Source organism: Rhododendron vialii, chromosome 7a (assembly GCF_030253575.1).
Source record: "Rhododendron vialii isolate Sample 1 chromosome 7a, ASM3025357v1".
NCBI lineage: Eukaryota > Viridiplantae > Streptophyta > Magnoliopsida > Ericales > Ericaceae > Rhododendron > Rhododendron vialii.
In genome coordinates this window covers 16,113,179-16,136,839 of record NC_080563.1, presented here as the reverse complement: position 1 = coordinate 16,136,839, position 23,661 = coordinate 16,113,179, and the positions used below count along the sequence as shown (strand labels likewise).

The 23,661-nt window shown below is 41.5% G+C and overlaps 1 protein-coding gene and 1 long non-coding RNA gene across 2 annotated transcripts; one reads left to right on the top strand and one right to left on the bottom strand.

Moving 5' to 3' along the window:
• Window positions 1-4,668: 4,668 nt before the first annotated feature.
• LOC131332700 (uncharacterized) lies at window positions 4,669-5,498 on the bottom strand. Its single transcript, XM_058366994.1, has 3 exons — window positions 5,167-5,498; window positions 4,825-4,991; window positions 4,669-4,715 (listed from the first exon to the last, which is right to left on the bottom strand). The coding sequence occupies exons 1-3, from the start codon at window positions 5,496-5,498 to the stop codon at window positions 4,669-4,671; spliced, it is 546 nt and encodes a 181-aa protein (XP_058222977.1).
• Window positions 5,499-8,651: 3,153 nt separating this feature from the next.
• Window positions 8,652-22,704, top strand: LOC131333774 (uncharacterized). Its single transcript, XR_009201903.1, has 3 exons — window positions 8,652-8,761; window positions 21,647-21,687; window positions 22,203-22,704. It is a non-coding gene; the product is annotated as an uncharacterized LOC131333774 (long non-coding RNA).
• The last annotated feature ends 957 nt before the right edge of the window (window positions 22,705-23,661 follow it).

The following is a 23,661-nucleotide window of genomic DNA, read 5'->3' as shown; positions in this document are numbered from 1 at the left end:
GTGTCTTTTGTGGGCTACTTCAAACTCAGGCCTCTTATTTTATTTGGTTATGCTTCATGATATGTTTTTTTTTTTTTATCATCAAAGAGAATTTTATTAATCAATTAATCGAATTTACAGAGATTAAAAGGAAACGAGAGAAAGAGGTATCACAACCAACGATCTACATCCCAACTATGTTGGCATTTAAGCTGAGGATAATCATATGCCACCCGCTACCAAGGGAAGAAGAGTTGGCGAGAAGCCAACCATAAAACATCCTCCATAAGAGACAACCTAACACTGATTCCACCCCAAAACAAACAGGGAAAACATAAAACATAACTTGACAAATGACCATAAAACACCATTGTCTGGAATGAAATACACAGAGCCGTTAACTGCAGATTCCTTAGCAAATACCCACCTCACGTAGACCTCGAATGCTCCATTGTACCAGTAATTCATGAACAACATCCTCGTTTCCACATTCAGGCACATCAATAGAGTAACCCCAAGATACAATAAAAGGGAGTAAGGAGTAGATAGCACTGAAACTTGAATCAATCAAACCACACACCAACTTGACATTTTCTGAAAAGTGTAAGAATCATGGAAGAAGCATTGACAGCAAAATTGAAAATGAGCCTTCTCGAATAGAACCCATATCATGATCTTTAGATGGCCGACGTGAAAGAATGGAGAGGAAATAGTGTCAAAGAACAAGATTCCCAATCTTCTACTGCTTCACTCAACAGAAACAACCCATATCATGGTCTTTAGAATGGCCGACTTGAAAGAACAGAGATGAAACAATATCAAAGAACAAAAGTCCCAATCTTTTACTCCTCCACACAACAGAACAAGCTTAGATAGAGCAACATCAAAGAACCACATATAGTCCCCATCATCTACTGCTGACATGCAAATCAGTATCAAAGAACATAGGTCCCCATCATATACTGCAGGTGCAAGAAAATGAAAGCCAAAATGTAACAGAATACAGATTATACTCCCAGAAAACCAAACCCCACCAAGGCCCAAAAAACATACCCCTAACCTAACATCCGAACTAGCTACTGATCCCAAAATCACCACCAGCAGACTTGACAAACCCACCAAACCCAAATTGTAGCCAAAGCATGCATCCACATAATCAATGGAGTTACACAACATGTCCTCAAACTCCACACTCAATTTAAACTCAAAACAGCCAAACATAACAGACAAGACATACATCCAGTTATCACACAACCTAGAAATCCCAAAGACATTAGTTAATCAAAATTTTACTAACCTTGAGTTTCTTGATACTTTGAATGCTGCTCTTAATGTCATCCACTGAGTATTCTTCGATGTCATAACATGCTTTTAACCACATCTCAGCTTTTGTCTTAATAATCTCCACTAGTAGCCCCTCCGCATAAGCTTTGTTTTAGAAGATGATCTGATTTCTTTCCAGCCAAATGGACCATACCACTGCATAGAAACATATTTCCCAGCACCCTTTCTCCACATATTTGAATTTATTAGAAAACCACCAACACAAGAGATCAAACAAATTTGCAGGACATACCCAAACCATACCTCACCACTCCAAAATTTGAGACCACATCCTCCAAGTTTTGGAACAGTGAAGAAATAGATGAGCCACAGTTTCTACTTCCAAGTTACAGAAGGGACAAAATCCCTGATCACCATTCTCAGGATCTAGTATATTTCTGTTTATCAATTCAGACCCAGTTGCAATTTTATCTTGTACAGCTTGCCTCAAAAACACCTCAACTTTAAAAGGGCTTATATTTTTCCAAATCATGTTACAGAGAGGCCCAATAAAATTCTGTGCATTGAACTCTAGCTCCCATTTTTCATAGCAAGATTTTACAGAAAATCTAGTAGATTTGCTATCCCACTTCCATCTTAGAGAATCTTCCACATTAGGTTGCAAATAGATTGAGTTTAAACTCCCCCTCAGCTCCTCCACCTGATCAATTTCCCAGTCATGCAATTGTCTACTAAAGATGAGATCCCAAGATAAAGTGGTGGAGGGATTGAATATCTCCCCAACCTTTGAGTTTTTCTGATCAAACTAAAAGTCTTGGGTAAACCATCCTTAGGGCTAGGGGTTGATTACCCAACCAAGTATCTTCCCAAAAAGAAGTATCCATACCTGATCCAACTTTAATCCAAAAGCTCTTAGCAATGATCATCTCAAAGTTAGAACCTTCTCTACGAACATCACAGATATCACTTCAAACTTTCGAAAACTTGGTTGTATTAGAAATTTGTGAAGGAAGCCATTTAGAACCAAAGACACCTGTGGCCATACGCCCCTAAAATCTGGTATGAAATCGGGTGCACCCTTTTTTTAGAAAGCGCGGTGAAACGCTTAATTCAGAGTCGCCACTTGGTTGTGGTATGCCCACCCAAGGAACCGAACTTGAAACTTTTTTGTCACGTTGTTTGATTTTGAAAAGGCGTAGACTAGTCCATCGTCACCTTGATATCTGAGGTTCGGGAGCCAAGTTACGAGCGAGGAAGGGTTTTAAGGCACTCCTCTTGCCCAATCCGAAAATCGGTCTCTACTCGGGCATTCGTAAAACATTTGTTATTCTCTCTCATTAATTGATTTTTAGCCAGTTAGGGCGGATGAACAGTTAAAGGGGATTGAAACTGTAACATGTTGACAGGATGTGATAAATGCCATGCTTGCTTATTGAACAACTAATTTAGGATGAAAACAGACTCCTGTAGGATCTTTAAACAAACTGGAAGACACTGTTTTAGAATGAAATACGCAGAGAAGAATCAGCATGCACTACCCCAGTAAGCCTAAGCCCACAGTTCTTATTTTCAACTCTCTGGGCTCTGAAAATGGCCAGTGCACACCAAGGATAAACCAAACAGTTATATACAGTTCTAAGCAATTTGAAAGGGGGGGCTCAGAGGCCAACAAAGGAATAGAACACTCCATAAACAGTGTGGGGGATAAAATAGAGGCCAAGGCGTAGTTACCATGCAAGGGCCAGCCACTGGTCAAAGTTGTACTAGCGTATGCAGGTAACCCACTATGGTACGCCAGTTGAAGCCATGTGACCAGTGTTTGGCTTTGCACTTTCTAGGTTCCGAGACAGGTTTAGAACGACCCCAGAGGTATTCCATAACAGCAGATTAGCATATTGAACACTAAAACTAGCAGTTCCATCGAAGGAAAGCAGTAAACCGATTTTAACATGCTTCACAGTGATGAAAATGAAAAGAAATGCATAAAATAGCAAGACACCAATCCCCACGCTGACCTGCGTGCACAACCACAGAATGGCATGCGCGACTTAAGGATTGGTGCATGCTGGTCCTTTCTCTGACGGTTTTTGAAACCTTGCTAACTTTAGGGCCAGGACTGGTATTAATTACCAACTTTGACCCTATCAGCCCCCCTCAGGGATCAGAACAGGAAAACAATAGGTATGGTATACCTTTGGTTTTTTGAGTTTGAAAGGATGATTGAGCTTTGAGGTGGTTTGAGATATTTAAGTGATAATAGAAGCTTGTTGAGTGGTAATAGCAAGAAGGCAAGGTAGCTTGTTGCTTGAGAGTTAGGCCTTGAATGGAGGATGATCAAGTGTGTAAACATTATAACTTGGGGAACCAACCTTTTGCTAGAATGACCAAAGGGGGTATATATAGTAGCTTTGCCTTAAAGGCTTCTCTCTCATCGGAAAAGGTGATGGGATGAGTGTAAGAGATGTCCCCTGGCGAATACTCCTTTTTCGACGGATTGGAAGGTTCCCAAGTGCTATAGACCCCTAATCATGGCTTCTGCATGCTGGAAAAAGCAAGTTTGACCAGCGTACGCAAGTAGTTGACCTGGGTACTCAGGTCCAAACTACCCTACCCTATCAACAGTCAAAGCTGACCGATGACTGACACGTGGCAAATAGACCGGCGCACGCTGGTTTTGGACCGACGTATGTAGGTAGGGTTTTGGCTGAGAATTGGCTTAGGCTAGGTTAGGTTTAAAAGGGTGTCAAACACTCAAAGCTCAGACACTCGACATTCTTGGGGTGTTCTTGATCCATTTCATCATTGGAGAATCAAATGCCGTAAGTAAACTAATCTGAAAAGTCCAAAATAGGGTGTCTACAATACCATACTTGCCATTTATTGCTTTTACCCAAATAGAGTCTTTTTCAACCCCATACCTCCACCACCATTTACATAGCAACGCAGCATTCTAAATTAGTAACCTTTTAATTCCTAGACCACCCTTTATCTTGCTTTTGGTCACCCTACCCTAACCAACCATGTGAAGTCTTCTTTTATCTTCAGAATCACCCCACAGAAATTGCCTTTGTAGTTTTTCCAATTTCCTTGCAACTGAAACATGCATTTTGAATAGAGACATATAGTATAGAGGAAGATTTCCAAGGTTAAAGTTGATCATAGTAAGCCTTCCCCCAAGAATCATATTCATCCTATTCCGACTAGATAATTTCTTTTCAAATCTCTCAATGACTGGCTTCCATGTAGATAACCTTCTAGGATTGGCCCCAAGTGGTAATCCCAAGTACTTAATTGAAAGCTTTACCACTATGCACCCCAAAATCTCAGCATAGGATTCAATAGTCTCATCAGAAATACCAATCCCACATAGCTGACTTTTGGAAAAGTTAATTTTCAACCCTGAAATTAACTAAAAAGTGCATAAAATATCCATGATAGATTGAACTTGTAGCCTATCATTTTTGCAAAAAATTATAGTGTCATCCATAAATTGTAGATGAGAGATGGCTAGCCCAGAAATCACATTCTCGGTTTTGGCCCTTTCAAATAGAATGTTGAGACCTTCAGCCACAATATTGAATAGCAATGGAGACAAAGGATCCCCCTGCCTTAACCCCCTTTCCATTTTAAATTCAAAAGAAGGAGAACCATTAATCAAGATGGACATAGTGGCAGACGTAACACAAGCTTTTATCCAAGATACCCATTTCCTACCACAACCAAACCTCCTGAGCATAGTAAACAAATAATTTCAGTTCACATTATCATAGGCTTTCTCAAAGTCCAGCTTCAAAACTAGGCCCTTGTTGCCATCCTTTTCCACCCATCAATCAACTCATTGGCAATAAGAATCCCATCCAAGATTTTTCTACCTTCCAAGAATGCTGCTTGAGTTTCACCTACCAAAGAGTGCAGAACTTTTTTGAATCTATTAGTGAGCACTTTAGATAGTAGTTTATACAACCATCCCACCATGCTCTAGGTCTGAAATCTTTGAAAGTAGCTGCACCTTCAATCTTTGGAATGAGAGCAATGAAGGTGGAATTAATGCTCTTAGCAATCTTACAGTTCGAATGAAATTCCAGAAAGAAACACAGTACATCTGTTTTGATAAATTTCCACGATTTCTTGACAAAAAGCATGTTAAAACCATTAGGACCTAGTGCTTTGAAGGAGATGCATTCTTTCACAACCCCATAAATCTCCTCCAAAGAAAAAGGAGCCTCCACCTCCATTGCAGATCTTCTATCCAATCTCCTTGGTAGATAACCCCCCAATTTCGAGTCTACGCTAGCTCTGTTCTTTGAAAATCTCTTGGAAATATGCAATTGCTACCTGTTTGATCTACATTGGATCCTCATATAGAGCACCTTCAAATTCAATAGAACCAATGAAATTCTTTTTGTATCTGTTACCATAGATTTGGAAGAATCTCAAATTCCTGTCCCCCAACTTGATCCATTTATTTATGGACTTCTGCCTCCAAAAAGATTCATTCATCTTTTCCAATGATCCAATTTCTTGTCTACATTTTCCCCTTGCCTCTTTTTCCTCTAAGTTCAAACCCCTACCCTCTGCATCCATATCAAACTGATGAAAGTTTATTCTTGAGCTCATCCATTTTGATCACAATGTTCCCAAATTTAGTAGTGTTCCAGATCTTTGGTTTAGCTTTAACCTCCATTGACTTTTGCATGATTCTAACACCAACCCAACCTTCACAACCCCCTGCTTCCCACACCTCCTAGATAATTTAAGCACATTTAGGATTAGAGAACCAAGCATTCATAAACTTAAAAGGTTTTGGTCCCCAATCTTTGGAAACATCAGACAACGTGATTTGACAGTGGTTTGAAATTATCCTTGGTAAGCCCCATAAATAGATTGAAAAGTTATCCAACCATTCTTGCGATACAAGAGGAACCTGTCAAGCCTAGATTGAATATTCACTTTTTGAAAGTTTGACCAAGTATGTTTTCTCCAAACCATTGGCATATCTCTGACCTCCATAGAGTTGATGAACTCTTGAAAATCTCTCATACCCCTATCAATTCTTGTGCACTCTATTCTTTCCCCAATAGATTTAATTTCATTAAAATCGCCTCCCAAGCACCATATCAGTATATATATATATATATATTTTTTAGCTCTTTAATTTCATTCCAAACGACCCTTCTATCCGTATAATTATTAGGGGCATAAACGTTCATCATGACACGTGGAAATTCACCAGAAATGATACCTCTAGTGAAGATGAAATACTTGTTTGTATGATCTCTTCCACCCTGAAAAACTTTCTGTTCCATATTGAAATTACATTTTTGCAATAATTTAGGTATAGTAAATGTGATTATAAAAAAAGAAACAGTACAAGAATGAGAGTGATTTATGCACTCTCCTTTTTACCAATCGCACTCTTCTTTTTTGTTTTTCAATGTGCAAAATTATCAAAATAACCTTTCAAAATAAAATAATTTTTGTCCAAAGTTTAAGGACATTTGAATAATTATTGTGGTTAGTAAAAATCAGGGTGCTGAAATCACTCCTCATAAGAATCACTATCCTATTGTCTCTATTGTTTTTTTAAAACAAGAGAATCACCTAACAAGATAGTTTTAATTTTTTCGTGATATACTCAGCCAAAGAAACACAAAAAAACTATATTCTAGTTGGAAAATAGAAAAGTTTTACGATGCCATATTTGTCTTTCTAGGAGAGATAAAAAAAACAATGTTGATGTTCTCCATTTTATGTACAGGAGTGGAAGACTTGGCAACAGAGCGCCTCAAACGGTCAAAACCAATTCCCTCAATCCCATTCCCAAACGTCTCTTTTTATTTGAACAACACAATTGTGCTCCTCTTTAAAACTGATTATGCTCCTCTCTTCGTTCAGAAAGTCTCCCTCTCTCTCTTGCTAGTCTAAACTGATTACATACGCTCTTCTCTCTCTCTCTAAACTGATTACAGATAACGTCTCTCTCTCTCTCTCTCTCTCTCTCTCTCTCTCTCTTGTGCTCCTCTCACTCTCCCCCACAAAACCAATTCTCAATCCCTTTCACAAATGACAAACCCATCTCTCTACGTTCAAAAAAACCACACACACACACTCTCTCTCTAAATCACGACATTACAGATTCTTCCCGTTCAGAATCATCTGTGCTCTTTTTGGATTTTTGCTTGAATCACACTTGCTCACAAATCCTAGGGTTCTTCATGCCCTAATTTTCTCCCAAGAAAATGGCCGGAAACAACAGAATCTTAGACGGCGATTTCTCTTCACTCCACGATAATGGGGATTTGGGAAACATTCGTTACGAAATCTGTTGCGCTCACCTTTTTTTTTCCTCTTCGCTCATTTTGTGACGCAGCGGAATTAACAAAGAGATTAGTTGCGTACTAATCAAACGAATGATAGATACTCGTAGCCACGAGCAGTTCTTGAATCTTCAAGAGAAAAAGACAAAGTCTGAATATTATTGATAATAAGCTGCATAAACTCTAGGTTACAAACTCTTAAATAGGCTGAAACCCTAGAAACCCTAAAAATAAACTTGGAAAATAAAAAGTCCCAGAATTTGGGGCTTTTCCTAAAATTGAAAACGGGAAAGAAAAACAAGACTTTCCCAAAAAGAATCAACTTAAAAGGAATTACGGTCTAAGAGTTATTAACGAAACAAATCTTTCCTAAAACAGCAAAATAATGCAATTGAATGCCTAAACGAAGGAATTAGGCCGAAAAGCACCATCGATCATCAACTTAGGGTTAATGGGTATTGACCGGAGCGCGAAAATAAGTCAGCCCACCAAGTTTGGGCCTATTCGGAGCTCTTCCGAATTTAACCAATTTGGGTAATCTGAAATTAAACACCGTTTGGACTTTCGGGGCTTGGCTCGGTCCAGCTGATCATGGAATTGGGCCTCCACGTGTTCTACATCATTTTGTGCAGATGAACTCGATGCTGAAGAGGATGAGAGAGAACTTGCTGTGACGTCGTCAACGTCGATGAAGATGAGTGATTTTAATGGTTCGTATGTATTTATTTTTAATTTTTTGAGTGATTTCAATGTGTTGCTAAATTTTAATGGTTGTATTTATTTATGTACACAGAGTGGAGGACGTGGTGAGAGAGCAGTGATACTGCACCGCCCAAAATCGATTCCCTCAATCCCTTTTACAAACCCATCTCTCTCTCTTCTCTCTATCTATAAATCGCGACATTCCAGATTCTTCTCGTTCAGAAGCATTTGTGATTAAGGTTTTTGCTCGAATCGCAATTGCCCACGAATTCTAAGGTGCCCTAATTTTCTCTCTAGAAAATGGCTGAAAACAACCGAATCCCAGATGATGAAGGTAAAAAACCCACTCTCACTCCACGAAAATGTGGATTTTCGAAACATTCGCTACGAAATATGTGGTGCTCACTTTTTTTCTCTTTGCACGTTTCGTGTAGATGAACTTGATGCTGAAGAGGACGATAGAGAACCGGTCGATGGATGTCACGCCCCCGATTTTTAACATAAATAAATAAACCATTTCGATAAAAAGATCCTCGCATATGGCTATTAATACCCAAAATGATTTCCCACCTGTTTAACTTACAAAACAAAATCCTATGTTCCATAAATTACATCCTTGGCACCACGGCCCAAATTAAGTTAAATACAAGTACGAGCGAGTTATTGAATCACAGACAGTTTAGTTAAAAAAAATCAAGAGGAATTAGTTACAAAATCATATTTAACAAAAGTAGGTGATTTACAATATGATTAAATAACTAGACTTCGTTAGCTTCCAAAAAATGTCTTCCACATTGAGCATTCGGAGCAATGCAAGCTATTGCCCGACACTCGGACATGAAAAGAAGGATTTTGTTAAGCTACACTAGCCTATTAGAAAAATCTCTACTAAACCTATATGTAATGAGATGATAAGCATGAATACAGTGAATCGAATCAAAAGACGAATCCATGTAATGCATACCAACACCTTTTACTAATATCATAGCATCCTCATACACATACACCGACATACACACACATTCACTCACACACGCCCACTTCTTCCAATGACTTTCCACCCCTTGCGATTATGTGTTTCCATCCCTTGCGTCACAATATACTCCACCCGTTGTGATTTTGTGTTTCCACCCCTTGCGTCACAATTTACTCCAAAATCACTTCACAACAACAACCATCCTATCATCACAATCAACACCGATACCATAAACTCATTCCACACACGCACAAACACTATCTAATATGTCACAAATAGCTCATGAATCACAACATTCAAGTCCACAATACCACTTTCAAAGCGTAAACAATTTTCAATGCCACAAAGCATACCATTCGATCATATATAGCAAACAAACACCCATATCACGCTTAATCACCACAAAACATGTAAAGGAAGAGAGAAATCCCTACCTAAGTGGGTTTTGAGCAAAACCCTAGGTCTACCAAGAGATATATGCTTGAATCCACCAAAAACGAGCTCCACCCAAGCTTAGATACAAAATCTAGAGTGAATACAACCCAAAAACAAGATAAATGAACAAAGATCAACAAGTGATTGAGAGGAGAAAGAGAAAAACATGGTAGAGGGTCAAGGAGAGAGAGTAAGAACATAAAACTTACCCTTTGTTCACCAAATGTGAGATTCAAGAGAGTTTAAGGAAGAAAACCCTTGGATCTTGAAGATTTAAGGTAGAAATCAAGAGGTTTGAGTGAGATTAGAGTGGAGTGGGTGAGAAGGGGTGTTTTTAGGGTTATTTCATGGGTTTGGGTGTGAAAAATGGTAAAGGGATGTATTTATAGTGTTCTGATTCTCGTGCTGAAAATTCAAAATTTTTGTAGAGTGTACTGGTACCGGGAAATGATAGTACTGGTACAGGTACCCAAAAGATTCAGCTTTGCACAGTTTCTAGTCGAGGTGTACCTGTACAGGGAAAAGCAGTACCTGTACACTAATGACAGATTTGCAATTTTTGCCAACGCTCATCAAATCAAACCCCGATTGCTACCAACATTTCCACACATCATTTCAACATCAAAACTCACATTTTACTATTCTCCGAGCGTTCGACACATAATAGTAGACATACATCTGTGTAGGGGGATGAAAACAATTGATGATTCGGATCAGCTGGATCGCAACGACCTATTCGTGCCTCTTCACCGGAACCCTAGCTCGACGTCTGAACCCTAATCTGCAAAATAGATAGGGGGTGAGTGCACCTTTGCCTCTCGTGGCAAAGGCCCTCCGATGCCTTTGTTAGTATCACGTACTAGCAATTAAACCCTAATTATCAGTAGGAAAGCAATAATAATGCAATGTATTGCGTACCTTTCACCTCTAGGTTTTCCTCATATTTATAGATTTATGGATGCTTGCTGTCCAAGCATCCTTGTTGCCATAGGATTCCTAACTCGTATAGGAAACCCAGGATATCAAGGAGTCTCGTTTCCTTTATCAGTTTATGGAAAAGAGTCCTTTTAGGATTCTTTTCCTTTAAGAGCCGAACATCCCATACTCGTTGGGTATCTTTCTCAGATCCTATATTCTTGGGATCTTTATCCCTTTATGGGACATGACTACTCTGGAATCTTCTAGAGTATTCCCTTTGCTCCTGCTCTTGATTGGAGCTCCTTCTTTGTTCGACTGTCTCATAGCCGAACAGACTACCTGGACCAGGGACTTCACATGTAACTTGGTCCAAACGTAATCAAAATGCCTCCTATCTGCCGAACAGATAGTTTACACCAGTGACTTGTCATGTCATTGGCCTTTATTCAGCCGAACAGATTACATGGACCAAGGACTTCACATGTCATTGTTCCATATCGCTGTTCTTTATACTGCCCGGCGATAAATCCAGTCGTATTTACCACGTGTTTCCCAAACATCACGTGTTCGGTAACTAAATGTATCTGCTCGGGAATACCTCCCTACAATTGCTCCCCAGCTTCATGTATTTACCACTGTTCGGGGGCAATATATGATGCTTAGAAACAGAATTCTATCTAGACCAAACCCTTTTGATCCCGTGCAGTCATAATTTCAATATCTCTTTGATGCCTTTTGGCGCCTTTGTCATTATACCATCTCGAGGTAATGACTCTACGTGGCACGTTTCATATGCCTAGCATTAATTTTTGAACTGACGTTCTAAGAAACGGCGTCAGAACGGTTTCTTCTTTCCGTTATTTTTACCTATAACGGCGTGAGACGAGACGTTTCGTCTCCATCTCTTAACCTTAAACCCCTAAAAGGGCTCTTTTTGGATTTTTACCAAAAACTTAAACACGCTCCTTCTCTCTCTAGAAACCAGGCGAAAGCATCCCGCTATCCGCCATCGCCGCCACCTGCAAATCCAATTGCACTCCAGGGAATCGTCACATTATTCTTGTAAGATTCTCGTTCTCACTCCATTTCGTCTACTTAGGCTTCCCTCTGAGATCTCACTCTCAGATTCGTGGGTCGTTTTTCTAGGGTTTCAGTTGCACCTTTTTTCGGTCTTTCTTCTTTCCTGAGTATACCCATGGCTGACGATGCTGAGAATCCCTTGAGACCCAGCAAATTTAGGAAATTATGTGAATCCCCTACTGCCATGGCGGCATTTAGGAGGGAATATAACGTTCCAGAGAACGTTGGTCTCGAACTCGCCCCCCTGGGCGCAGATAGAGACGGAGGTTCCTGGGATCGAATGTGTATCCCCAATGTTGCTATCGTCGAAGGTGGAGTTCGATTTCCCCTTCACCCATTACTTCGCCAGATCCTAAACTGGTATCGTCTTACCCCTATGCAAATATCAACAAACGTCTTTAGGTTGATAATGGGTGTAATAGCTTTGAATAGGATTCTGGGGACCCAGTTAGGAATTTGGGATATTCAGTGGTGGTACAGCATTGTACTAAACCCTGAATACAACACCTATTACTTCAAAGTTAGAAGGGCCGACAAGCGTCTCGTGCTAAACCTGCCAGACTCTGCTCGGGATCATGAAATCGATTTCCTTTACGTCACTGGAGCCTTTGAGCCACTAGGAGAGGATGGTCAGGTGGTGGGTCTCCACTGCCCCCATATATGGGGATACCCACGTATGCTCCCTATTTTTCATCTTTGCTATTTGTTTGTTTGCCGCTTTCTCGTAGCTTTCCATTGTGTCTAATGTTTGATTCAATAACTCTGATTGTGCAGTTGAAAACGTCAACAAACGTCCAAGACGAGAGCCTAGTTACGTCCGAACAGAGGACATCAACAAAATCCTTAAATATAAAGGCGAACCTGGTACCCGAACAGCTGGTCGGGGTCGAGACGCTGATATACTGCTTGGATACGACCCTTCATACAGAGGGGTCATTGACAGAAGACTTGCCCACCCCAGCACAAGTGCCGCGTCTACATCCACTGCTCCCCATCCACATAGTTCAAGGCTTCAAGCTGGTGTAACTCTTGCCGGTCAGTCAGACGATATTGTTATCCCTGACGGTATTCCTCAAACACGTGTGGTACTTAGGAGATCAAGTCGCAGGCAAATCATTGCCGAACAACAACCCGTTCCTCACCAAATTACCAGTCAGTCGTCCTCATCCGGTTATTCTCGATCACCCCCAACCTCAGGTACGATGACGCACCAACCTATTAACCTCAGTTCTTTACTCACTGTCTCCTCTCGGGGACGTGGTGCTACCAATAGGGTAGCATCAACTGGCGCCCCTCCTCCACGATCTCGTCGTAATAGGGGGGGATCTGCACGGTCATCATCTTCTCCTCGGGATGTTGATACCGCTACAGAGGCCATTGACCTTCATCGGGACAAACGCCCAAGAGTGGATAATCAAGATGGTTCTGCCACACAAGCAGATACCGAAACTCAACTCCCTGTATCACCAACTGCTCAAGTGCTGCCCCAAACATGGACTCCTTCATTCCTTAGGGGTGACCGTCCTGTTCACGTTGGGGACAGTGCTGGTTCATCAGAAACAGCACTTGCCCTAGCTCAAGGGTTGCTGCTCCCTGTGGATATGCAGAAGGAATCTGGATCTACACCTGACCGGCTAGTATCCACTGGTCTCGTCAGTGGAATTAAGGTAATGTGACTCAATCTTTTCATATAAGTCTTAATGTATATTTCATATACCACATATCAAATACTGCTACACTTGTCACTTACCACTCGGTGTTGTTGCTAGTTCATTCAAAAAATGGTAACCCTGGGGCAAAAGTACCAAGAAGCTGAGGCCGAACAAATCAGATTGCTAAATGACAACACTCGACTTCTTCGGACAGTTGCTCGTCTTGAAAGAGAAAGAGACAAAGCCAAGGCGGATTTTAATGGTGCTAAGGGCAAGCTGCAAATTGCCGAAGAGAGCCTAAACCAGGCCTTATCTGAGATTGACAGCACCAAGAAAGCATCATATGAAGACGGCTACCAGAAGGGCTATGACGCCACAACTGCTAGTTACGTGGAACAGATGCCAGCTATACAGGACCAGGTTTGGATTGCCTGCTGGGAAACCTGTCTAACAAAACTAGGAGTTGCTGAGGATTCACCCTTCTGGGTTGACAACGAGCTGCCTAGCACCCGTATTCAGAACATCGAAGACATTCCAGAGCCAGAAGGACATCCAGAGGAAGACTTTGAACGGCAAATTGAAGAATTTGCCAATGCTGAGGAAGATATCCCCACGGATGTGGACCCCACTGAAGCTTCTGCTCGGGATGTACCTATTGAGCCCATTAACTTGGAAGAGAATGTAGTCGAGGGTGGTGCTGACACTGAGATCAACACTGATACTTCAGAGGTCCAGAACGTGGATTGATTTGGTAAGTACATGAACGGTTTTGGTTGCTGGTCCTGCGTGACCATAAGCATATGTTGGCCCTGTGAGGCACCAGTACAGTTAAATACTTTGTTAACGCAGGCATTCGGCCCTTCGTGGCATAACTTTAATGTTTTGCTCGGCTTCCCTGTTTGTTACATCTGTTCGGATGCAATTTTAGTCTAAGTATTTCGTACTGTTAACCATCATTTGTTTGCATAAGTATTTCGTACTTACACATGATTTCTTGTTCTGAAGCTTAAGTTTCACGTACTTAAAAAACATTTGTTTCCCAGTATCTCGTACTGTTTGTTTAGTACATACAAGTGTATTCATACTTGTATTCGTTATGCTTCACGTACTCACACAAAAACCTCTAAGTATCACGTACTTAGAACTACTCGTTTAAGTTTTCTCGTACTTTTAAAAATCCATACAAGTGTTTCATACTTGTTAAGTATCACGTACTCACACAAAAACGCCTAAGTATCACGTACTTAGAACATCACACAAGTGTTTGTGTTTAAGTTTCACGTACTTAAAGGTTTGAAAATCTTACAAGTGTTTCATACTTGTAAAACCTTACAAGCTTACAAGTGTTTCATACTTGTACTTCAGTTTCACGTACTGAACTGTATAACTGTATACCCTGCTCCCCAATACGAATGAGGGAAACTAAACTCGCAGTTCGTATTAAAAACAAATACCGCAACAGTTATACTAAGAAGCGATTGTATTCATAATCTGCAAAACTCAAGAGGGTATTATTCGTACCCTTTGCAAAAAATAGTCAAAACTAGAACAAGGGAATTATATTCGTAATTCCCACACAATCACGTAATGCAAATCTAAAACAGATTTTAATACTTCTAAACAAAGAATTTTCGTAGATTATGAACATTCCAAGGCCTTGGAATTGGATCACCATCCAAATCTGCCAATCGATAGGCTCCTATGCCTACAATCTCAGTTACTCTATATGGGCCCTCCCAGTTGGCCCCCAGCTTGCCTTCGTTGGCCACCTTGGTGTTGCCGAGCACTTTTCGTAGCACGAGGTCCCCAACACCAAATTCTCGAGGATGAACATGTTTGTTGTAGCTTTTCATCAGCTGTTCTTGGTAAGAAGCAAGATGAACCAAGGCTTTTTCTCTCCTCTCCTCGGCGAGGTCAAGCTCGATTTCAAGAGCCCTATCATTGCCTCCACTTTCAACCAAAACTGTTCTGTTGGTCGGCAGGCCTACCTCCAGAGGTATGACAGCCTCTGTTCCATAAGCCAATGAATAGGGGGTCTCTCCCGTAGACCTCCTAGGCGTTGTTCGATGAGCCCACAAGACTAATGACAACTCGTCTGGCCATTTTCCTTTAGCTTTGTCAAGTCTTTTCTTTATCCCATCTAGGATAGTTTTATTAGACGCCTCTGCTTGCCCATTACTCTGAGGGTAGGCTGGGGTGGAATAAAAATTTCTTATTCCATATTGGGCACAAAAAGCCTTGAATTTCTTCTGAAATTGGGATCCATTGTCTGTGATCAATGAATAAGGGACCCCGAAACGAGTGATGATGCTTTTCCACACAAACCTTTCTATCATAGGCTCAGTGATTTTGGCCAGTGGTTCTGCCTCAATCCACTTTGTAAAATAGTCAGTTGCAACAAGCAGGAATTTTCGATTCCCAGTTGCTTTATGCAATGGACCCACAATATCCATCCCCCATTGAGCAAAAGGCCAGGGACTTGTCAAAGGCACCAGATCTTCGGCGGGTGTTCGAATCATTGGTGAGAATTTTTGACACTTCTCACAAATCTTTACATACACTTTTGCATCTTCTTGCATGTGTGGCCACCAATAGCCTTGAGTAATTGCTCGGTGGGCAATGGATCTCCCTCCAGCATGGCTCCCACATGTTCCCTCATGGATCTCATGAAGGAACTTCTGTACCATCTCAGGATGTACACATAGCAAATAGGGACCCGTGAAGGATTTCCTATATAACTTTCCCTCTGGGGACAGCCAAAACCTAGCAGATTTGACCCTTATCTTGTGGGCCTCCTTTTTGTCGGAAGGGAGTATCTCGTCTCGTAAGTACTCCATGATCGGGTCCATCCAACTTGGTCTTTGGTTCACGTCCAAGACCAAATCTATACTCCTCCCAATGCTCGGCTCATTTAGATATTCTACTGCCACCCTTCTTTTGAACTCTGTTGGTACAGCTGCAGCCAACCAAGCTAAGGAATCCGCATGAGCATTCTGTCCCGAACTTATTTGCTCAATATATACCCTCTCGAAGGTATCAAGCAAGTCCTTGGCTGCCTGCATGTAGGCCACCATCTTTTCATTTCGAGTCTCGTACTCGCCGGACAGCTGATTCACAACAAGCTGGGAATCACAATACACCCTGACCCGTTTTGCCTTAAGGGTCTTTGCACTTCTCAATCCTGCCAAGAGTGCTTCATATTCAGCCACATTATTCGATGCACTGAATCCAAGCCGAACAGAGAGTTCAATCAGAACTCCTTGAGGAGGAAAGAGGACAACTCCAATTCCAGAACCAGTATTACACGCTGATCCATCAACGAATAACTTCCATTCTTTGGGATCCTGTTCGGCTATGGGTTGATCCTTCAAGGATGATGTCTTAGCTGTCTGTTCCTTTCTCGTAGGAGGCAAGGGAGCAACAGTGGGGGAAAACTCTGCCACAAAATCAGCCAACACCTGGCCTTTAATTGCTATGCGTGGCTGATACTCGAGATCATACTGACTTAACTCCACGGACCACGTCGAGATCCTTCCCGAAAAATCTGCCTTTCGAAGCAGTGACTTTAATGGATACTCAGTATAAACCACAACCTTATGGCTTTGGAAGTAGTGTGGCAATTTCCTGGTTGCTGTCCTAAGTGCTAGGACAAGTTTTTCTAAAGGCAGATATCTCGTCTCTGCGTCCAACAATGTCTTGCTAACATAATAAATGGGGATTTGCTCAATCCCCAAATCCCTCAATAAGACTGCACTTACTGCGTGCTCGGAAACAGCTAAGTACAGAATTAAAGACTCACCTGGCTGTGGAGTTGATAATAGTGGGGGTTCGGCCAGGTATTTCTTCAGATCCTGGAAAGCTTGCTCACATTCTGCTCCCCATTCAAATCCCTCCCTCTTTTTCAATAGCTGAAAAAAGGGTCTGCATTTGTCGCTTGACCTGCTGATGAATCTGTTTAGTGCCGCTGCCATCCCGGTCAACCTTTGGACTTCCTTGGTAGTTTTGGGACTCTGTAATCTCTGCAAAGCGTCAATCTGATCGGGATTTGCCTCTATCCCTCTCAAAGTTACCAAATGGCCCAGGAATTTTCCTGAACCAACTCCAAACGCACACTTTGAGGCGTTGAGTTTCAGTTTATACTTCCTCAGGATTTCGAACACTTCCTTCAGATCAGAAATATGCCCTCCCCTTTCTCGACTCTTTACCACCATATCATCTATGTAAACTTCCAAAGTCTTCCCGATGAGCTTCTTGAACATAATGGTTGCAAGTCTTTGGTATGTAGCCCCAGCATTCCTTAGTCCAAAGGGCATAACACTGTAACAGTATAACCCTCGTGGTGTGATGAACGAAGTCTTCTCTTGATCAGGTTCAAACATAGCAATCTGATGATATCCTCGATATGCATCAAGAAAACTCATTCGCTCGTAACCAGAGGTTGCATCAACCAATTGGTCAATCCTAGGCAAAGGAAAACTGTCCTTAGGACATGCTTTGTTCAGGTCTGTGAAGTCCACACAGACACGCCACTTCCCATTCTTCTTCTTTACCACAACAGTGTTGGATAACCACTCTAGGTAATAGACTTCACGTATTGCCTTGGCCTCCAACAAACGATCGACCTCTTCAATCACAGCATCTACATGCTGTACGGCTGCCCTTCGTTTCTTCTGAATGATCGGCTTATGCAGAGGATCAATGTTTAAATGGTGACAGATCACATCTGCATCCACCCCAGGCATTTCCTCTGGCACCCATGCAAAAACATCAATATATTCTTTTAGAAATCTTACCGACTCAGCCTTTTCGTTTGCTGGTAATGATTTCCCAATCAAAAAATATATTTCAGGATCAATCTCGTTGATCTGAATCTTCTCCAGGCCCTCAACCACTTTTTCAGCCGGGCTTCTCCCAACATCCTCGATGGTTGGTTGATCTGGTACTTCTAATGTGTGAACATGGTGGACCTTCGGGGCTGTTTTGATGATGGAAATCAAGCATTGCTGTGCCACCTTCTGGTTTCCTTTAAGGACTTCAATCCCATTTGATCTTGGAAATTTCACCATCTGGTGATATGTCGAGGAGACTGCCCTCATTTTGTGCAACCATGTCCTCCCTATAATCGCGTTATAGGAAGATGGGACATCGACTACCAAAAAGTCTGTTCTTAACACCACAGATCCAGCCCGAACAGGTAAAGTTACCTTTCCTAGGGGCCAGACTGTTCCTGCACCGAACCCAATTAGAGGTGTTGTTGATTGTTCTAAGTCTGATTGGGCCAGGCCCAGCTTCTTGAATGCATCATAGTACAATACCTCTGTACAACTCCCCGAGTCCACTAGAATTCTTTCGATGTCGTATTCCCCAACTCGTAGGGTTACGACCAATGCATCACTGTGGGGTATTTGGACCTCTGCCAAATCATCATCACTGAATGCCATGCTCTCGTTGCATACATTAGTCTCTCGCCCTCTCTTGTTTCCCAACCGCATCACGTGCTGATCATGCTTAACTTGCCTTTGAAATAGCCTAACCTCACTTCTCGTGTAAGGTGTGGCCAATCCATGTATCATATGGATAACGCCTTTAGGGATTTGCTCGTAACCCAGCTCCATAGCCTTCCCTTTCTCTTTAGGGTCCTCCTGGATAAACTCCTTGAGATAGCCCCGAGAGACCAAATCATTAAGGTGCCTCTTGTATACTTCACAATCCTCGGTCATATGGCCCCAATCTTTGTGATAACTGCAGTGCTGATTCGTAGCACGTTTTGCATCTTTGTCTCCGCCTAGACTTGGGGGCCATTTAAAATATGGCTGATTCTTTATTCGATAAAGAATCCTGTATATTGGTTCCTTCCAAACCGTAGTGATAGAGAAGAAGGACTTGGGGTCAGGAGCTTGCTTGTCCTTATATGGCTCTTTCTTAGCCTGCCCGTACTCCCTTCTGTCTTTGTAAGACTTGGGTTCAGGCTTATCCACCTTTTTGGCAGGTGCCTTTTGCTGTTCGGCAACCGTCCTGCCATCCTCACGGAGTATGTCATCTTCCATTCTGGCGTGTTGCTCTATCCGTTCCATCAATTTAGCCAAAGTGGCTACTGGATGTTTGTTTAATGAACGGCGTAGCTCTCCCCGAACAGGCAGACCAGTTTTGAACGTGGCAATTGCATACTCTTCACTGCAACTTTCAATTTCGTTGAAAGTTTCCCAGTACTTCTTTGCATAATCTCTAATTTGCTCGTTCTCTTCCTGTTTCATGGTGGAAAGACTCTCGAAAGTCTTTGGGGCCTTTCTGCTCGTTAAAAACCGAGCAGTGAATTCCTCTGCCAACTGCCACCATCCTCGTATGGATCGTGGGGCCAACTTATGAAACCAGGACAAAGCCACCTTGCCAAGACTAGAGGGAAACATCTTGCACAAGATGGAATCATCCCCTTTATGCATAAACATGGCCTGTTGATAATGTTGTATGTGAGCTACGGGATCCGTATTTGTCTCGTAAAGTACGAATGCACCGTGCTTCACTCTGCTCGGCAGCCTTGCTTCTTGTAGCCTCTTTGTAAAGGGGGAGGCTGCAATATTACTCAGGGCCTTTCGTGCTGCTTCTCGTGCAGTCACTGTCCCATCCTCTTGCGCTTTTGACTTGTGGGCCGAAGCCTTGACCCAATCAGCATCAGGTCTCTCGTACCTGTCTCGATGATGCTTTCTTGTGTCCTCTTCCTCGGGGGTTGAATTTCGATCTCTACTCCTCCTTTTCCGTGAAGAAGTCCTTCTTTCTGGTGTTCGGCTTCTTTTTCTTCCCATTTTTCGTGGAGAAGCCTCATGACGCCCTATAACAGGACTCCTGCTCCTGCTTCTGCCCCTTCTCCCTCGTGAAGGAGCTTTTCCGTATTGTACCACAGCATACCTACTGCCTCTAGAATTTCTTCGAGACAGTCCAGAGTCCTCCGGATGCTCCCTAATTCTTTCCAATTCTCTGATCTCATGCTCTCGTTTTTTAATCAGACGAGCATACTCCTCGACTTCTTGCCTCTTCCTATCAAGAACGTCGTCGCTATGGTGCACACTCCTGGAGTGCGCGATCGATTCATCCCTTTGATGGGATTTACTCCTTCTCGTGGATCTCGAAGCCGTCTCTCCACCTCCTCTATTTTTGGAGTTATGATGCACGGTAAGGGGGCGGTCCTTGCTCGTGTTCCTCCTGTGCCCGCCCTTGGGCTTTCTCGGGGCCCCAGGTGGGGATTTGTCCCTTCCCTCATCCAACACATCTTTTGGTTCATGCGGTGTTGCTGGAGTTACTTCCACCATGGTCGTATTTCAAAAGGGAATTCTTTCGTTTCCCACAAACGGCGCCAATTGTAGGGGGATGAAAACAATTGATGCTTCGGATCAGCTGGATCGCAACGACCTATTCGTGCCTCTTCACCGGAACCCTAGCTCGACGTCTGAACCCTAATCTGCAAAATAGATAGGGGGTGAGTGCACCTTTGCCTCTCGTGGCAAAGGCCCTCCGATGCCTTTGTTAGTATCACGTACTAGCAATTAAACCCTAATTATCAGTAGGAAAGCAATAATAATGCAATGTATTGCGTACCTTTCACCTCTAGGTTTTCCTCATATTTATAGATTTATGGATGCTTGCTGTCCAAGCATCCTTGTTGCCATAGGATTCCTAACTCGTATAGGAAACCCAGGATATCAAGGAGTCTCGTTTCCTTTATCAGTTTATGGAAAAGAGTCCTTTTAGGATTCTTTTCCTTTAAGAGCCGAACATCCCATACTCGTTGGGTATCTTTCTCAGATCCTATATTCTTGGGATCTTTATCCCTTTATGGGACATGACTACTCTGGAATCTTCTAGAGTATTCCCTTTGCTCCTGCTCTTGATTGGAGCTCCTTCTTTGTTCGACTGTCTCATAGCCGAACAGACTACCTGGACCAGGGACTTCACATGTAACTTGGTCCAAACGTAATCAAAATGCCTCCTATCTGCCGAACAGATAGTTTACACCAGTGACTTGTCATGTCATTGGCCTTTATTCAGCCGAACAGATTACATGGACCAAGGACTTCACATGTCATTGTTCCATATCGCTGTTCTTTATACTGCCCGGCGATAAATCCAGTCGTATTTACCACGTGTTTCCCAAACATCACGTGTTCGGTAACTAAATGTATCTGCTCGGGAATACCTCCCTACAATCTGTACACCCCTACAAACAAACGTTCAACTTTATTAATAATACGTTTCTTTCACGCATTAAAGATTACCGAAATTATAATAATGTACGGGTCTCTACAATGGAGAGTCAGTGAAGTCGTCAATGACAACGAAGATGAGGAAGACGGTATTATGGCCTTCTCTTGTTTTTTCTGTCTCTTCATTCTAGTTGGTTTCTAGGGTTCTAACGGCTCATTAAGGCTTATTGGGTTTCACCTTTTTTGCTCCAGGAAGAAGGGACTTATTTTAGTAGGTTACTAGGGTTTGTGAAGCTATGATGAATGATGCTTTTTCAAAACTGATTTTTCTTCAGCCTTTTCCTTTGTTGAATCTAACCAAAAGCTTCATTGGATATTAGACCCTCCAATTGGTAACCCCAAGTTGAAGCACTTCTGTAAATGAAATAAAGGTAGAGTGGTTAATTTGGAAACCCCAAATGGGCCTTGAAAAATTTTGAGCAAGGGAAGGAGTCTCACTTGATTTGGATAAACAAAATTTGAGTAAAATTAATTTTGATATGAGTTCGAGTAAAGAATTGCAGAGGGATTTACGAGTTTCTTTTTTAAACTTGGACTCAAGTTTCTGTCAATATTTCACTAAGCGTGGGGAATGCTTTGATTCTAACTTGTATTTTGTGTGAAGGTTCTTCAAGATGGAAGTTGAAGTGAGGAAGATGCTGCTATTTTTGTTCATGAAGATGTCATTAGTACTTAAAGCGGATTTATATTTGTTTCCCTATATGAACATTGAGAGTCAAGTTGCCAGGTTTCTCTATATATTCACGTGTTTATGAAGTGATGCAAGAATGGATGAATTTGAGTTTTGACTTCCTGGTAGTCTCTCTTGCCCCCCTCTTGCTGTACTTTGTATATAGCTATCTCTGCGTGTATAGGGCTTGAGTGTATATGCATCGATACTAGCGGATGCAATCCTATCAGTTTGTATGCATACTTCCATTGCTTTACTTATTCCTTGCAGTCGTATGTGTTTATATTTCTGTAGCAAGAAATAGAAAATATACCCTACGTTAATGAAAGCATGGGTTATCGAAATTGTATAATCTATTCTGCTATGAGTTACTTAGAAATAAACATTATACGAGTCATGTTCAAAATTTGTCTACATCAACAGCCACAACTCATTGACAACTAGGATCCTTGTTTTATGGACAATACTAGGATCCTTCTTTTATGGAAATCCGTTTATGTATGCATTAGGGAATTGGTTGATACTTATAAAGAGAGAAGTAAACATAATGGACGAAGATAAATAAGTAATTTCCATTAAGCCTCTTTATCAGCATTTGTTATCTTGATTAATTTTTATTCCATTTTTGATGGGTCCAGCTAAATACAACTGCGAATTTACTAGATGTAGCCAATTTATAAGGAGGAATCCAAAAATTTCCTCTTATGAATTGGCTACATGTAGCAAATTCGCAGTTGTATTTATCAGCACCCTTTTTGATTTATGGGCTTATGATTCTATCTCTTTCAAAATTTCCATGTCATTTGGCTATTTCAGTATACAACCACCCATACTAACTCCAAATATTTAAGGATTGACTAACTATAGAAATGAAATATCCATTGAGGAGAACTATAAGTCAACCAAACATGAATTTTTGAAACAAGATCTTTTTGATCTCTTTTGTAGCTTGAATCTAAGACAAATATAATGTAAAAGTTTAAGGCTCAGTTTTTGTTTACAAATTTAAAAGAAGGTCTTGGGTAGTGATATAACGTTTCGTGCCATAGTGCCATGGTTATTCATGTTTCGTTCATCCGCTGGACCTATGTGAAAAATTGCTGCTAGATGCTTTGCTTAAAAGGTTTTATTGCCTTATCACGATTCAATGTCAAAGGGTAATTGTTGCTCTTGTAAATCATTGAGGCACTGACGACTTGCAATATGAAACTTATAGTAACTTCGAGCGTGACTACAAAGTTATATTGGGTATGTGTGATAATTTAAGATGGGGTCTACGTGATGAATTATTTCAATGGCTGGATGGTCTTGTGCATAATTCATTTATGCGCTATTTGTACATTGGTTATATTTTCAGTTTCTCACATAGTATTTTTCTTTACGAGTATATATC

Excerpts from the sequence above, each read along its gene's own strand:
- LOC131332700 (XM_058366994.1), bottom strand. The coding sequence starts at position 5,498 with ATGGAGGTGGAGGCTCCTTTTTCTTTGGAGGAGATTTATGGGGTTGTG. Across the intron at positions 4,992-5,166 it reads AAAAAGTTCTGCACTCTTTG|GAGGTTTGGTTGTGGTAGGA; the intron begins GTAGGTGAAACT and ends TACTATGCTCAG. Across the intron at positions 4,716-4,824 it reads ATTCAATATTGTGGCTGAAG|GCTACAAGTTCAATCTATCA; the intron begins GTCTCAACATTC and ends CAAAAATGATAG.